Source organism: Staurois parvus, unplaced genomic scaffold (assembly GCF_062004578.1).
Source record: "Staurois parvus isolate SC_StPar_1 unplaced genomic scaffold, SC_StPar_1.0 ptg000175l, whole genome shotgun sequence".
NCBI classification, from domain to species: Eukaryota; Metazoa; Chordata; class Amphibia; order Anura; family Ranidae; genus Staurois; species Staurois parvus.
The window spans coordinates 419,212-436,068 of NW_028317971.1; the positions used below are offsets into that span (position 1 = coordinate 419,212).

The 16,857-nt window shown below is 43.0% G+C and overlaps 1 protein-coding gene across 1 annotated transcript in view; it reads right to left on the minus strand.

Annotated features, from left to right (window-relative positions):
- The window catches only part of LOC149462366 (store-operated calcium entry regulator STIMATE-like), a 134,535-nt gene that overhangs the window by 72,423 nt on the left and 45,255 nt on the right, over window positions 1–16,857 (minus strand). The window contains exons 2-3 of the mRNA XM_089676861.1: window positions 16,785–16,833; window positions 909–1,004 (exon numbers count right to left, since the gene is read on the minus strand). Coding sequence (XP_089532987.1) covers window positions 909–1,004; window positions 16,785–16,833 — 145 coding nt within the window. The remainder of the gene's footprint in view (window positions 1–908; window positions 1,005–16,784; window positions 16,834–16,857) is intronic.

Here is a 16,857-nt window from a genome sequence, read left to right on the forward strand (position 1 = left end):
CTCCTCATTGGCTGGCTCCCACTTGTTGTCTCAGCCAATGAGGAGGCAGAGACCCTGGGCATCCGAGGCTGTCATTCACATTGCTGGATCGCGATGAGGCTCAGGTAAATACGGAGGAGGCTAGAGGCACTGCTGCACACAGAAGGTTTTTACCTTCATGCATAGAATGCATGAAGGTAAAAAACCTTCAGCCTTTACAACCACTTTAAGCTGTGTAAATTCTGGTATACAACTTTAACACAAACCAAGAAATTTGATTTTGTTAGGTATATAAAACAAAGTAAAAAATATTAGTTTTTTTTGTCCAAATTCAGTTTTTTTCATTTATATAGTACAAATTTGAAAACCCAGTGGTGACCAAATACCATCAAAAGAAAGCTCTATTGGTGTGAAAAAAATGATATAACTTATAAAACACTTATACGGAGTTGCATGAGCGAGCAATTGCCAGTTAAATTAGCACAGTGCTGAATAGCAAAAAATGCCCTGGCCATGAAGGGGGTAAAACCTTCCTGAGGTCAACTGGTTAAAGTGCTTGGTTTACATAGAGATCTTCCTATCGACTAATGTTCCCATATTTTTGGTGATTATTTTTTGTTGCCTGCAAAAAGCAAAATAGTTTTTCTGAAGTGATGTTGCTTGTGTTATCTGGCCATTTTGGATTTAAAGCGGAGTTCCAAAAACTGTAGCTGCTGACTTCCCCCTCCCCCGCTCCCCAAATGTGCCAATCCTTAATGGGGAGCGGGGGACCAATCTTTAAAGCAGAACTTCCCCTTTTGGGTTGAACTCCGCTTTAAATATCCCTCTCTGATGTTCTTATATTTGTCTTCTATACCAATACTGTAACACCTACTGTACACCTCTGCAATCACACACGGAAATTGTTTACATGAATTCTCAGCACTTACAGAGAACAAGGATCCACTTCCGTAAGGTCTGAAAGGAATACATTGGTAAAGTGGATAAAGAGAGCTCCAATGGCTTGTTTAGAAGTGTCAAAACACCTGAAATGACAAGAAAAAAAAAATAAATTATATATAGAGGTTTTTCACAAAGGCTTGTATGTACTTGTAAAATTAAAGCAAACACTTACAATATGTTCTGGCAGTTTTGAGAACTGAGGAGAGTGTGTATACTTGACACATGTCACCAAAGTGGGTGTCCCCAAACACCCTGTTCTGGAGACCACTAAAGAAATGAAGATTTCCCATCACTTTGTCCCAGTGACAATGGTCACCAGGTACAGAAAGTGAACACTTAGCAAGCTTTACCTACCCTTCCCAAAAGACTATAAAAAAAGGTTAGGATTAGAATTTCACTTTAATCTCTGTCCTGTCCATGGTATCCAAACCCGACCACAATACACAAGCAGGGACTACATGCTCTCTCTTTTTCATACCTCAGTAGACTGAGAATCCCAGGATTGTGAGAAATGTGGTTTCCTCACAGGAAGTGTCAGTACTTAGACTACAGACAGAGGACATGCATTAACCTGTGCAGTGCCATGCTTCATGCCTCCAGTCTCAAACAAACAGTAACTTCTGATATCAAAATGTGAAGATTTACTCTACTACAGGATGTTTGTACAGGGCAACACATGACACCATGACTACATGAAAAAATGCACATCTTATGCAGGTAAAAAACACAAGGTGCAGATGGGGAGGTTTATAATGCTTATGTATGTTCTGTCCCCAAATAACCCCACTAGAGCACCCCTTGACATTTTATTACCTTGAGTAGAAACTAGGGCTGCAAATAATGATTTTCATAATCGATCAGTTGGCCAATTATTTTTTATATTAAATCGGAAAAAAACCTCCAAAAAAGTTTGGTGTATAATTTAGTTAATATGTAAAGTTTAAAAAAAAAGACAATTTATTCTTGAATATCTATATGCAGTGGTAAATATACATAACCAGCCCTATAGTTAGGGAACAAAATATCTAATCCACTCTGAGAATGACAGAGAGATGCATATACAGTCATGGCCGAAATTGTTGGCACCCTTGATATTTTTCCTGAAAATCAAGTATTTCACACAAAAAAGGTATTGCATTAACACATGTTTTGCTATACACATGTTTATTCCCTTTGTATGTATTGGAACAAATATAAAACAGAGGCAGAAAAGCAAATATGACATAATGTCACACAAAACCCCAAAAATGGGCTGGACAAAAGTATTGGCACCCTTAACTTAATATTTGGTTGCACACCCTTTGGAAAACATAACTGAAATCAGTCGCTTCCTATAACCATCAATAAGCTTCTGACACCTCTCACCCGGAATTTTGGACCACTCTTCCTTTGCAAACAGCTCCAGGTCTCTCTTATTGGAAGGACACCTTTTCCCAACAGCAATTTTAAGATCTCTCCACAGGTGTTCAATGGGATTTAGATCTGGGCTCATTGCTGGCCACTTCAGAACTCTCCAGCGCTTCTTTGCCATCCATTTCTGAGTGCTTTTTGACGTATGTTTGGGGTCATTGTCCTGCTGGAAGACCCAGGATCTTGGACGCAAACCCAGCTTTCTGACACTGGGCCCTACAGTGCGACCCAAAATCCTTTGGTAATCCTCAGATTTCATGATGCCTTGCACACAGTCAAGGCACCCAGTGCCAGAGGCAGCAAAACAACCCCAAAACATCATTGAACCTCCACCATATTTTACCGTAGGTACTGTGTTTTGTTCTTTGTAGGCCTCATTCCGTTTTCGGTAAACAGTAGAATGATGTGCTTTACCGAAAAGCTCTATCTTGGTCTCATCTGTCCACAAGACGTTTTCCCAGAAGGCTTTTGGCTTACTCAAGTACATTTTGGCAAACTGTAGTCTTGCTTTTTTATGTCTCTGTGTCAGCAGTGGGGTCCTCCTGGGTCTCCTGCCATAGCGTTTCATTTCATTTAAATGTCGACGGATAGTTCGCGCTGACACTGATGCTCCCTGAGCCTGCAGGACAGCTTGAATGTCTTTGGAACATGTTTGGGGCTGCTTATCCACCATCCGGACTATTCTGCGTTGCAATCTTTCATCAATTTTCCTCATCCGTCCACGACCAGGGAGATTAGCTACAGTGCCATGGGTTGCAAACTTCTTGATAATGTTGCGCACTGTGGACAAAGGCAAATCTAGTTCTCTGGAGATGGACTTGTAACCTTGAGATTGTTGATATTTTGCCACAATTTTGGTTCTCAGGTCCTCAGACAGTTCTCGTCTCCTCTTTCTGTTGTCCATGCTTAGTGTGGCACAGACAGACACACAATGCAAAGGTTAAGTGAACGTCTCTCCTTTTTATCTGCTTTCAGGTGTGATTTCTATATTGCCCACACCTGTTACTTGCCCCAGGTGAGTTTACAGGAGCATCACATGCTTGTAACATTCTTATTTATCCGCAGTTGTGAAAGGGTGCCAATACTTTTGTCCAGCCCATTTTTGGAGGTTTGTGTGACATTATGTCGAATTTGCTTTCTTTCCTCCCTTTTTTTGTTTTGTCCCAATACACACAAAGGGAATAAACATGTGTATAGCAAAACATGTGTTAATGCAATACGTTTCGTGAGAAATACATGATTTCCTGGAGAAATATCAAGGGTGCCAACAATTTCGGCCATGACTGTACGATTAGAGGTCGAATGTAATACATATCATCAGACTCCAAGATTAAAATTTTTATTCAAAAGAGAAGTTTGTTTTTTTTTCCTCCAAATCATACCTACCTAGGTGGATGCGGTATCCGTCCGATGCTACATTTGTTCCCCGCCGACTCTAAGGCTTTACCTGCTCCCACTTCCAGAGTTTGCTGTGGCAAAGTTCAGCACCCCCCGCAGCCATCTGGGACACTTCAAAGGTCCCAAGGACTGCAGCCCATTCACAAAGAAATGTACGCTTCATGCATACGCAGTAGGACAACGTCGGTGAAGTGGCAAGGCTTCACTGCCGGTTTGCCTTAGTCAAGATGGCGGCACCAGCACCTGACAGCAGACTGAAGAATCGGCTCGGGGGGAGGACACCACTGGATGCCTGGACAGGTAAGTGTCCTCCTATTAAAAGTCAGCACCCACAGTATTTGTAGCTGCTGACTTTTAATTTTTGTATTGGGATTATATTGGAAAGTGGCGGGGGCCAGAACTCCACTTTAAGGCCGTACCAGAAAGGCAGAAGCCCAAGCCCTAAGAGTGTTCACCACTAGTATCCACCAACTGTCACAACCTACTGGAGGGACATCTCCTTACTCACCTACACAAGACTAGTGACTGATTCAGTCAGTCCAGTGAGGTCTTCAGTACAAACAAGATACAAGTGGAATTGTGGAAACTTGTGAACGGTTTACTTTAACTCTGTTAAAATAGGCTTCAACATAATGGTAGAGGTACAGTATGTATATTCTGTGTAGCAGAACAGGATAATTTAATTTCTATTTATTTATTAGCTGGAGACAAAGACTATTAACCAAGGGCTTTTTTTAAGAGACAATACTTTAACTGATACAAAAAAAAACAAAAGAAGGATGTTGTCTTCAATGCCTAGACCTCACCCATAGGTGTGAATGGGCCCATATAATTTTCATTGCCTTTTCACACCAGACTAGGTAGAGGTGAACCAGCTACATAGGAAAGAATGGGATTTCTACTTGTAATGCATCTTTATGCACTAAAACAGACAAGTGTACATAAAAAAAAGATATTTAAAAATCACCCACAATTTACCCAGTGAAATCTGTCAAACTTTAAATAAGAATTCATTGCCATTTAGCAATGCGCTTCAATGCATGCATTGAAGAGAGAGTATTGAATATGAATGTTAATACTTTATAAATCTCTATCTAAAAGCACAAACCACATTTCATTTTCATGTCCTCTTCCTATTACTGAAATTGCCTCATAGAACTATGTTGCTTTGGCAGAAATAATCTCTCTCTTTTCAAACTAATAAAAACTGAAATTGGATTGCCTGATGTGGGTTACCGTACAACACTGCTCTTTGTACTTTATTTCAGTAATCAGCATGTCATTCTTTATGAAAGTTCAGATGAAATATATATAAAAAGGAGCTGTTCTACCTGCCAAGGGATTTGTATTTCAGTCCATCCTAGATTTGCACCATCCTGCCAGACAGCAGAGCCAGGCTGGTCTCCTGACTTCTCTCTACTGAAATTAGGCAAAGCAGTTTGGACACCACCCTGGCCCCATACTGTGAATGGACAATAAAACAGCACATGGAAAAACTCATCTCATTGTTCACCCTGATTTCTACCAATGTCAGAATGTTCCGTGTAGAACACATGTGCATGCAAGCACACATGATTGGCCCTCGGTGCTGCCCCTCACTCTGTGGGCTGCTGTATGGAGGATAAAGAGTTGGACACAAAGTAAAAATCAGGTACTTACAGGAGTTGTTTAAAAATGCATTCAGGGTTCGTGCACATGAGCACATTAGGGATGTTGTTGGATTTTAGACACATATAATACTTCTTTTAGTGTCTTGAGGCGATTATGAATGAAAGAGCCGTTGAAATAAAAAATGAAGTGTGATTTTTTTTCTATCACACAATGGCTTAAAATAACAATGTAAAGTGCATCATGAACAGTTCCATGTAGATAAAACTACTGTAGAAATATCAAGCAGACGTTTAAAGAAAAGCCACCATTATTGTCATGGCTGTCTGACCATGTGCACCACAAAGTGTGAAAATCTTACTTTTGTAGATGAAAATCTGGTTGAGTTTTTATGAACATTGACAAAGTTTTGAAATGAAACTAAATTCAGTCAAATTGCTCCTGAGTCAAGAAAGATGCCTGCCTACAGGCAGGACTATTTTACATGTTGGGCATTACATAAGAACTACTGCATTTAGGCTTTTATTTAGTATTTTAGTGAACAGTCATATTTTTTAAAACTGAAAGACCATGCACTACCTTGAGATTCTTGGAGTACAAGATGATGGGCAATGGTTAGTTAAATTCAGGTTGTGTATTATCTGCATGTGCCATTTTTGAAAGTTAGTACAGAACTTGCGTGGTTAATATCTAACAAAGCCTCCCTTCTGTCTACTCCAGACAGTCAACACACCTGATTCCATGCAAGAGGTTCATATACAGTGAGCAAAACTAGTTTAAAGAGGAGCTACACTGCATCTGAGCACCACAAAGCAAAAATGCTATTTAATTTGTTTTTAATATTCAAAGCAAATTCCACCATCCAACCATGCTTTATTTTGCTGAAAAGTCACTTTGAAAAATACCCCCTAGCATTTCTGGTCATGGCCATCTTGAGTAAGGGCAGATGATTTCTGTAGCATTTACTTCCTCGAATCCATCTGCCCTTACCTCTGGCATGCAGGCAGGAGGGTGTGCTTGCTGAGAGAGCCCCTCCTCTCCTCCTAAGATTCATGGGATGTATATAATTTGCTTAGGCAAGAAACCAGGAAGTAACTGAAAAAAAAAAATTAAAAAAAAGTTAAAAACAAGTAAATATTATATACTTTCCTATTTATTTATTAATGCTAGCATAACTAGAAAAGCTACAATTTCTGGGGAAATTGTGTGAAGTGTTCTTGCCTCCACCAATAGTCTACAACTGGAGTGGGCGGAGTAACTGGGTGGAGTGGCTTGAGTAACTGTGAAAAGGTTGGACTGGGCAGAGTAACTTTATGGAGTGGGTAGAGTAACTGTGTGGAGTGTTTGGAGTGAGTAAAGATAGTAAACATTAACCAATTGATTGATCAAATTTAAAAAGTGCACATGGCAAGCTTGATAGATTGAGAAATGCATTTCAACTTTTAATTATTTATAGTTTTAAAAATTATAAATCATACAGCGAAGAGCTTTATATTGTGAGAATCACAAGACCCAGACCTACATTTTGATGCATAGTATGTCTCTGAAATATTAAAAATGAAGGCACAGTCGCAGTTTAGAAATTGCCCTTCAAATTTGAGGTGGCTAGAGTGGAGTTTCAATGAATGTCAATGGGCGGCGTGAGTTGCAAACAAATGGTCATATTGTGAAAACTATCAGGACTATGGCTTAGCCGTGGACATTTTTAGTGGCAGCAGGGATAGCTGAACGTTTTGATATAAGATTTGTGTAGGTGGGCTTGAAAATGAGGGAGTGATGGCAGTTTAGAAATCATGTCCTGTGACAATTGCGAGAGCTTGGAAAACTCCTATCCTTAGTTTTGAGGCTGTAAAAAAATCGGATGAACTTTATAATGGTTAATGAAAAACTGACGGCCATACTGTTGGATACCCATACAAAATTTTTGCGGATATGGCGTCCTTGGTTGGATATAGCTCAACCATCGAGATTCGACCAGTCCCTTCTGTCGATATGAGGATGGATTTTGCTGTGATCGCCTCGGAGACACCCCCCCCCCCTTTTTTTTTTTTTTTTTGTTTGTTGTTGTCCGTGTCTTTCTACTGTTTGTCTTTGCTTAACCTCCTGTCTACTCTGTCCTCAAACATATCTTATGGACTGTGTTTGCTGTTTTGTGCGCTACACTTGCAGTATTATCTATGCGATCTAGATTTCTTTGTAAACTCTAGGTTTTGAATATGTACCATTTTTTTTTTTGGAGAGGCCTCCTCTCATGTCTTTCCTGTTTTTTATACTGCTGATGTAGAAAAAAAAAAAACCCACTTTAGTGTTTATATTATCATTGACCCACAAAGGTTTGTTAATCGTACCCTTTCAACCCTCTCCCCTATCTTTTCTTATGGGGCACCTATGTAAACCTTCTGGCATAGGACTTTATCAATGCTTGCTTTGAACTAGCTGACCCCCACACAATACAATTTACAATTGTTGGTCATTGATTTTATGTTCCGAATGTTTGTTTATCTTTGCTTAATACTCAATAAAGCTCTTTGTAAAAGAAATCATGTCCTGATTTTTCAGCTCACACTCTAGCTTTTGTCAGCTGACACTCTAGTTTTCAGCCAAAAAACGTTGATTACAGTCTATGTGTGCATGGACACATAGGATAACATGCTGGGGGGTTTACTAGCTGTAGAAAAAAAATGTCAAAAGCCAAAACAATAGCTGTAAAAAGTCGAGTGTGCATGAGGGCTTAAGCTTTATTGAGCCATTTTTACAGGATACACTTGATCAGCACGTGTAGAAATGTAACACCAAAAATTCTCATTTAACATCATGAACAAATGCAAAGCACATTTAGGACCCATTTACCATTCTAATATATGTTCCTGCATAAACCACTGCATCCCATACTTTAGACCAGGGGTCCTCAAACTTTTTAAACAGGGGGCAAGTTCACTGTCCCTCAGACCGTTGGAGGGCCGGACTATAGTTTTAAAAAAAAAAACTATGAACAAATGCGGACACAGTACAGGAGATGACCAGAGACTGCGGACACAGTACAGGAGATGACCAGAGACTGCAGACATACTACAAGAGATGACTAGAGACTGCGGACACAGTACAGGAGATGACCATAGACTGCGGACACAGTACAGGAGATGACCAGAGACTGCGGACAGTACAGGGATGACCAGAGACTGCAGACATAGTACAGGAGATGACCAGAGACTGCAGACATAGTACAGGAGATGACCAGAGACTGCAGACATAGTACAGGAGATGACCAGAGACTGCAGACATAGTACAGGAGATGACCAGAGACTGCGGACAGTACAGGAGATGACCAGAGACTGCGGACAGTACAGGAGATGATCAGAGACTGCGGACAGTACAGGAGATGATCAGAGACTGCGGACACAGTACAGGAGATGACCAGAGACTGCGGACACAGTACAGGAGATGACCAGAGACTGCGGACAGTACAGGAGATGACCAGAGACTGCGGACATAGTACAGGAAATGACCAGAGACTGCGGACATAGTACAGGAGATGACCAGAGACTGCAGACACAGTACAGGAGATGACCAGAGACTGCGGACAGTACAGGAAATGACCAGAGACTGCGGACATACAACAGCGGCGGGAATACTAGGCTGGCCGCTCCATAAGACGCACAGACATTTCCCCCCAAGTGTGTCTTATGGAGCGAAATAGTGCCCCATCATTGGTATCAGTGGGAGGAACAGTGCCCCATCATTGGTGTCAGTGGGAGGAACAGTGCCCCATCATTGGTGTCAGTGGGAAGAACAGTGCCCCATCATTGGTGTCAGTGGGAGGAATAGTGCCCCATCATTAGTGTCAGTGGGAGGAACAGTGCCCCATCATTGGTATCAGTGGGAGGAACAGTGCCCCATCATTGGTGTCAGTGGGAGGAACAGTGCCCCATCATTGGTGTCAGTGGGAGGAACAGTGCCCCATCATTGGTGTCAGTGGGAGGAATAGTGCCCCATCATTAGTGTCAGTGGGAGGAACAGTGCCCCATCATTGGTGTCAGTGGGAGGAACAGTGCCCCATCATTGGTGTCAGTGGGAGGAATAGTGCCCCATCATTAGTGTCAGTGGGAGGAACAGTGCCCCATCATTAGTGTCAGTGGGAGGAATAGTGCCCCATCATTGGTGTCAGTGGGAGGAATAGTGCCCCATCATTTGTGTCTGTGGGAGGAATAGTGCCCCATCATTAGTGTCAGTGGGAGGAATCGTGCCCCATCATTAGTGTCAGTGGGAGGAATAGTGCCCCATCATTGGTGTCAGTGGGAGGAATAGTGCCCCATCATTAGTGTCAGTGGAGGAATAGTGCCCCATCATTAGTGTCAGTGGAAGAATAGTGCCCCATCATTAGTGTCAGTGGGGGGAGGAATAGTGCCCCATCATTAGTGTCAGTGTGGGGGGGGGGGGATAGTGCCCCGTCACTGGTGTCAGTGGGGGAAGGGGATAGTGTCCCAACATTGGTGTCAGTGGGAGGAATAGTGTCCCATCATTGGTGTCAGTGGGAGGAATAGTGCCCCATCTTTGGTGTCAGTGGGAGGAATAGTACGTCATTGGTGTCAGTGGGGGGGAATAGTGCCGTCATTGGTGTCAGTGGGGGGGGGATAGCGTCCCAACATTGGTGTCAGTGGGAGGAATAGTACCGCATCAATGGTGTCAGTGGGGGAAGGAATAGTGTTCCATCGTTGGTGTCAGTGGGGGGTGGGCTAGTGCCCCATCGTTGGTGTCAGTGGGGGGAGGAATAGTGCCCCATCATTGGATAAATGTCCTCGGCCGGCTGCATGTGGCCCGCGGGCCGTAGTTTGAGGACCCCTGCTTTAGACCAATGGAACAAATAGCAGACAAGAAAAAATAAAAAGAAGATCCTAGATTGTAAGCTCTAATGAGCAGGGCCCTCTGTTTCCTATTGTACCAAATTGTATTGTAACTGTAATGTCTACCTTCATTTTTTAAAGCACTGTGCAAACTGTTGGCGCTATATAAAACCTGTATAATAATAATAATAAAAGAAAAGAAAAAAAACACAGCATGAAAAAGACTAGAAAAAAAAAAAAACAAGAAAAAGGAAGGGGGAGTGGGGGCCCTTCCCTATGGACACCCCACCTCAGTTTCACATGCTCAAATATAGTGGGAGACTAGGTCACAGGTAGGTTCTCAGTGTATCCGAGGTACCAAAGTCTTTCCAGGTCTGCCATATTGCTATTCATTTTGGATATTTCTCCTGTAGACTTGCTGTCAGCTCTTACATAGGCATTTTGTAATTTAATTCAGATATCCATTCCTTAATGCTAGGTACAGCTTTAGAATTACAATGTCGAGGTATGATAACCCTGGCCCTTTTTGGCCACCTGTGGTGATCCTTGAAAAATGGAAAGTAATACCGGCAGTTTGGGTAAGCTGTTGCCTGTAAAATGTGCAGTAATTTGAAATACAGCCTTCCAAAACGGTCTCAAATGCACACATGACCAACAACCAGAGACGTGATGATATCACTACTGTGCTGCTCATTCTTTGCTGGAGGCTTGGACGTGAGGAAGCAGAGCCCTATCTCTACAAAGATGGCCTCCTCCACACAAAGACATCGTACAGAACAAGGCATGGTAAGTAAGGAAGTCCACAGGAGACAGATGTTTGCTCTCTGCTTGCTTTTTTCTGAGCACAGTTTACAGAGTTCAGTTCTTAGAGCTTCACCCAGTGTTGCCAAACTCCCGCAGCAATTTCTACTGACAAAACATGGAAAATATACTGATGGAGCACATTTTGTACTGACAACCTATTAAAAACTATGACAATCAATATTTAAACAGTAAACACATATTGGAAACATTGTCAGTACCCATAACAATTATTAAAAAGTTAGCACAGCATGACAAATTCTCAGCCCGGTATTTACAGAGAGTTGTAAACATCACTGATTTCTACAAACTGTCTGTAAATGTACGGATGGTAGACAACCCTGGTTTGACCCTCCAGAACCTTTTAGATCCCTGGACTCTCTTTATCCCCTCCACAACGTAACAATGGTTTACTTTTTCTTTTTTTGTCCATCCCCATCACCATTCACTCCTAGGCGAGAATGACATGTCTATGCTCAGGCAGCCACCTGGGATTACCCTGTCAGACATCCCAGAAAGCTTCAGGAACAGGGACGCACACAGGAAAATGGGAGAGCTGGAATGCATCATTGGAGGCCAGCTGCCTGAATCCAGAGGAAGTGACTGGCTGTTGCTGACTGAGGAAAACAATAAAGGTGGCATGGGGCGGTGATATTTGACCAGTGGATCACAGCAGGATAATGTTGGATCCCCTGGGCTGGTAATCATATGAATGGTGGACAATGTTGACAAATGGGGAAGGGGGGGGGTTAAAAAAAAAAAAAAAAAGGGGAGGGAGGGACAAGTGAAGTTATCCTTCAAGGAACCCATTGACAGTATGATGCAGTTTTCATCAGAATCAGCAATATACATTTTTAGATTTGTAGCACCCTCCAAGATGGGTGCTAGGATGTAGATACTAAAGTAGTATGGTCTTCTGCCAAACAGGAGATTGTAAGGCAAATTGAGGATCTCTCTCTCTGCTTAACAGAAGATTTACAATTGCTAGCTAGTTAGCTAGTTCATCCTGTGTGACTCATAGTGCTGATGCATCTGGGTGAAGGTTCATCTGTGTCCAGGTAACCAGTGAAGATTCTGGGTGGATAGTGTGAGCCATGCAGAGGAGCAGTATGAATATAGATGAAAATACTAAATGTGCCAAGTCTATGACCATCAATATATGGGTACCACATCCCAAAATACTATATAATAAAAGGAGGAGTAGAAAATACTTGTGGGACTCTCCAGGTACCAGTCAACAACGCCATTAAAGTAAAGAATTACATTACTTATTTAGACAAGATTACAATTGTACACATCACACATGATGGGCCAATATGTGCTTTTTTCTTCTTAAATAAGTCGATAATGTTCCATCTGGAAAGATATCTTCAGATGGAGTCTGAGACCTTGAAACCTCAAAGCGTTTCTGAACAAGCCTTCATTAGGAGGAAAAGAAATGGAACTTTCCACATGGAACTTTATAGAGTTATTTAAGTATATAACTCATCTACAGTGAGTTACAGTAATACCTCGGTTTGTGAATTTAATTTGTTTTGCAGGACTTTTCATATAGTGAAAAATTTGAATGCATAGGAATGCATTGAAAACCAATTAATCCATTCCAGAGGTCTGAAAAAAGTAAAAGTGATACCACACAAGTTATTTTATCAAGTCATGTGATATTTTAGTAGTGACAACCATGTGTTAATGTTTCAGCTATCAGCAGGGTTCCCCACTGACAGCTGAATGTAAAAGAATTGCCGGCAATTAAAAAAATAATTTAAAAAACAGCATTGGGTCCCCCCTCCCATCCATACCAAGGCCTTCAGGTCACGCCAAAATTTAAAAAGAAATGGCATGGGGGTTCCCCCCAAAATCCATACCAGACCCTTATCCGAGCATGCAGTCCGGTAGGTCAGGAAAGGGAGGGGGGGGAAGAGCGAGCGCCCCCTCCTAAACCATATCAGGCCACGTGCCCTCAACATGGGGGGGTGCTTTGGGGCAGGGGGGCCTCTTTTCCACAACTCTGGCTGGTGGTTGTGGGGGTCTGTGGGCAGGGGGCTTATTGGAATTTGGAAGCCCCCAAATCCTGGCCTCCCCCTATGTGAATGAGTATGGGGTACATGGTACCCCATACTCATTCACAAAAAAACAAAAAGTGTAGTGTGAAAAAAGACAAGACATGGTCTTTGACAAGTCCTATAGGCTATAGGCCGGGTGGCAACTAGTTAATAAAGGACTTGTCAAAGACCATGTCTTCGTCCCTCCGGGTGGACGCCATATGGCGTCCTTTTCGGAGCGCGTATTGCGCATGTCAGCAGGGCCGCACTGCCGTGCGATCTGTCACTGGCCGTGTACCTGGGACATGGCCGATGACAGATCTGTGTATCTGTCCTGTTGCCAGTACCATGTGACCTGCTGTGACCAATCACAGCAGGTCACATGACAGTTGTATACAGTGGATGGCTTCCTTTCATGCCATCCATTGTATACAAGTGAGTCTAGCTGTGAATGGTCACAGCAATCACATGCACAAGCTGGGCCAATCACAGCCCAGCTGTGTCATGTGATTAGCCGTGGCCAAATCACAGCTAATCACACAAAAAAAACCCTGAATGAATCGATTTCATTCAGGTAAATGCTTGCTTATAGCAAAGTAATTATTTGCTATAAGCAATAGTGTAAAAACAAAAAAAATACTGATCACTTCCCCAAAGTAGTACAATGTTACTATGGTAACATTGTACTACTTTGGTCATCGTGAAATATGAAAAAAAAAATCTTAAAAGAGAAAAATTTATTAAAAAAGAATACAAAAATAAAAAAAAATCATCAATTTTTTTTTGTGCTGTCACCAGTCAGTGTCCCTGATCACCTCCATGCCAGTTATATGATGATGCTGTACTGCACTGGTGACAGTATGTAAAAGAAAAAAAAATAGTGAAAATAATTTTTTTAATTCTTTCTCCGAAAAAGTATGACAAAAAAATTACACCTTCAAAAAACTCACCATGCCTGTTATCAAATACGTTGGACTGTCTACTTTGCAAAAAGGGGTCATTTGGGGATATCTGTACTGTTCTGACATTCGTGGACCTCAAGAAATTAGATTGGCTTTCAGTACTTCAGGATCGATCAATTTTCAGATATATCCCATAGTTTGTGAACTCTATAACTTTCCTACAGACTAAATAATAAATACTAATTTGGGTTATTTTCAAAGAAATTTAGTAGGATACATAGCGGCCTAAATTTATGAAGAACAATTATTTATTTGCAAACTTTTATAACAGAAACAAAGAAAAACTTGTTTTTTTTTCAAAATTTTCTGTCTTTCTTTGTTAATTTAGCAAAAAATAAAAACCCCAGTGGTGATTAAATGCCACCAAAAGAAAGCTCTAGTTGTGTGAAGAAAATGATAAAATTTTAGTTTGGGTACAGTATAGCATGACCGCGCAATTGTCATTCAAAGTGTGAGAACGCTGAAACCTGAAAATTGGCCTGGGCAGGAAGAGGTTAAAAGTGCCCTGTATGGAAGTGGTTAAAAGAAAAAATGAAAAGAATGTCCCCCGCAGCTGATCCAACATCAATCACGATGACCGCCATCCCTGCCACTGCCGACCCAAAAAAAGCTTCTGAGGTGGCTGGACAGTTATTAACTATGTAAGGGGCGGGGCCACCCAGGGACATCACCCTAGTGACCCCACCCCATGTGACATCATTGATGTCACATGGGGTGGAGTCACACATGTGATGTCCCCGGGTGGCCCCTCCCCTTACATAGTTAAGAACTGTCAAACCACCGGAGCAGGCAGACGGTTGGAAGCCATCGTCGGGAGAGGAGCCTTTTTTTTAATTTCTTTTTTCGGGTCGGTAGCGGCGGCGAAGGTAGCACATTTTCCATAGTAAAGGTTCTTGCATGCTTCACCTTAAAGCATAACGGCTATTTCACCACCATATACCTTTTTTTTTGCTCCATAAGACACACTTTTTCCCCCCAAAAAAGGGGGGAAAATGTCAGTGCGTCTTATGGAGCGAATATAGAGCGGCCGTCTGGTATTTCCACCGCTGACACCGTGTCAGAATACCGGGCCAACCGCTCAGCTCTTCTCTGCAGCAGGACCTTACCTTAGTCTTCCCCGTCGGCATCTTTAGTGTGGGAACCCGGCTGTGACAGCCGGGTGCTCACTGCGCACGCGCGTGAAGCGCTGCGCTTTGTGAATGGCCTGGCGTCTTCTGGGACCTGTCATGTGTCCCAGAAGACACCGGGCTATTCACAAAGCGCAGCGCTTCTCGCGCATGCGCAGTGGCCACCCGGCTGTCACAGCCGGGTTCCCACACTAAAGGGAGGACATCAAATTCAGGTACCCACTCCCCCTCCCTCCCCAAAGGTCCACGGTCTCCTTGTGATCCCTTGTACTGTCTGCAGTCTCTGGTCATTTGCTGTACTGTTGGCAGTCTCTGGTCATCTCCTGTACTATGTCCGCTGTCTCTGGTCATCTCCTGTACTATGTCCGCTGTCTCTGGTCATCTCCTGTACTATGTCCGCTGTCTCTGGTCATCTCCTGTACTATGTCCCCAGTCTCTGGTCATCTCCTGTACTATGTCCGCAGTCTCTGGTCATCCCCTGTACTGTCTGCAGTCTCTGGTCATTCCTTGTACTGTGTCTGCAGTCTCTGGTCATTCCCTGTACTGTGTCTGCAGTCTCTGGTCATCCCCTGTACTGTGTCTGCAGTCTCTGGTCATCCCCTGAACTGTGTCCGCAGTCTCTGGTCATCCCCTGTACTGTGTCCGCAGTCTATGGTCATCTCCTGTACTGTGTCCGCAGTCTCTGGTCATCTCCTGTACTGTGTCCGCAGTCTCTGGTCATCTCCTGTACTGTGTCCGCAGTCTCTGGTCATCCCCTGTACTGTGTCCGCAGTCTCTGGTCATCTCCTGTACTGTGTCCGCAGTCTCTGGTCATCTCCTGTACTGTGTCCGCAGTCTCTGGTCACCTCCTGTACTGTGTCCGCAGTCTCTGGTCATCTCCTGTACTGTGTCCGCAGTCTCTGGTCATCTCCTGTACTTTGTCCGCAGTCTCTGATCATCTCCTGTACTATGTCTGCAGTCCATTGGTTCAGAATATTTTTCTTGTTTTTCTCCTCTAAAATCTAGGTGCGTCTTATGGAGCGAAAAATACGGTAACTTAGTGGGAAACAAGAGGATTCCTTTGATAAGGACCTCAAAAAGGTACCCACTAGGAAAAACTCCACTGGGGACTCTCTAGAAAAAAATATGCCCTGAAGCCTTAATTAGGCTAGGTTCACATCTGTGCGGGTGGTGCCGCTGCGGATCCATATGAAAATCCGTGCAGCCACACAGAGAAATGCGGACCCGCGGGCAGGTGCCATTAGTTCTAATAGCACGCCGCCCGCACTGGAAAACGCAACCGTACTGGAAACCGAGGTTCCCGTGTGGGCTGTGTTTTCAGAAGTGCAGGGACGTCTTCCCTGCGTGTCATGGGGCACGGGAGCCCATTCAAGTGTCCGTACAAAACGCAGCCCGCACGGCCGCATATATGTGAACCGGGGCTTATGCCCTAAGCAAAAACAACCAGGCAAAGCTCACAATGACTAGCAAGTCTAAATATTCAGAATGCTTTATATTAACAGCTCTAACAGAGACTGCTGAATATAATCAATAGCAACTGGTAGATGCAGCACTATGCACTTTGAGAAACCTAAATACTCCAGCAGAGCACAGAACAAATGCCCAGAATAGAGAGCAATAGGTACTTGCAACTAGTTAGCCAGTATACATTTTAGAAAAAATGAATATACTTACCAAATTCTCCAGGGGCGTCGCCATTCCTTTGGCTCCCTCCAGCGCTTTACTGAAAAACATAATAAATTCTACA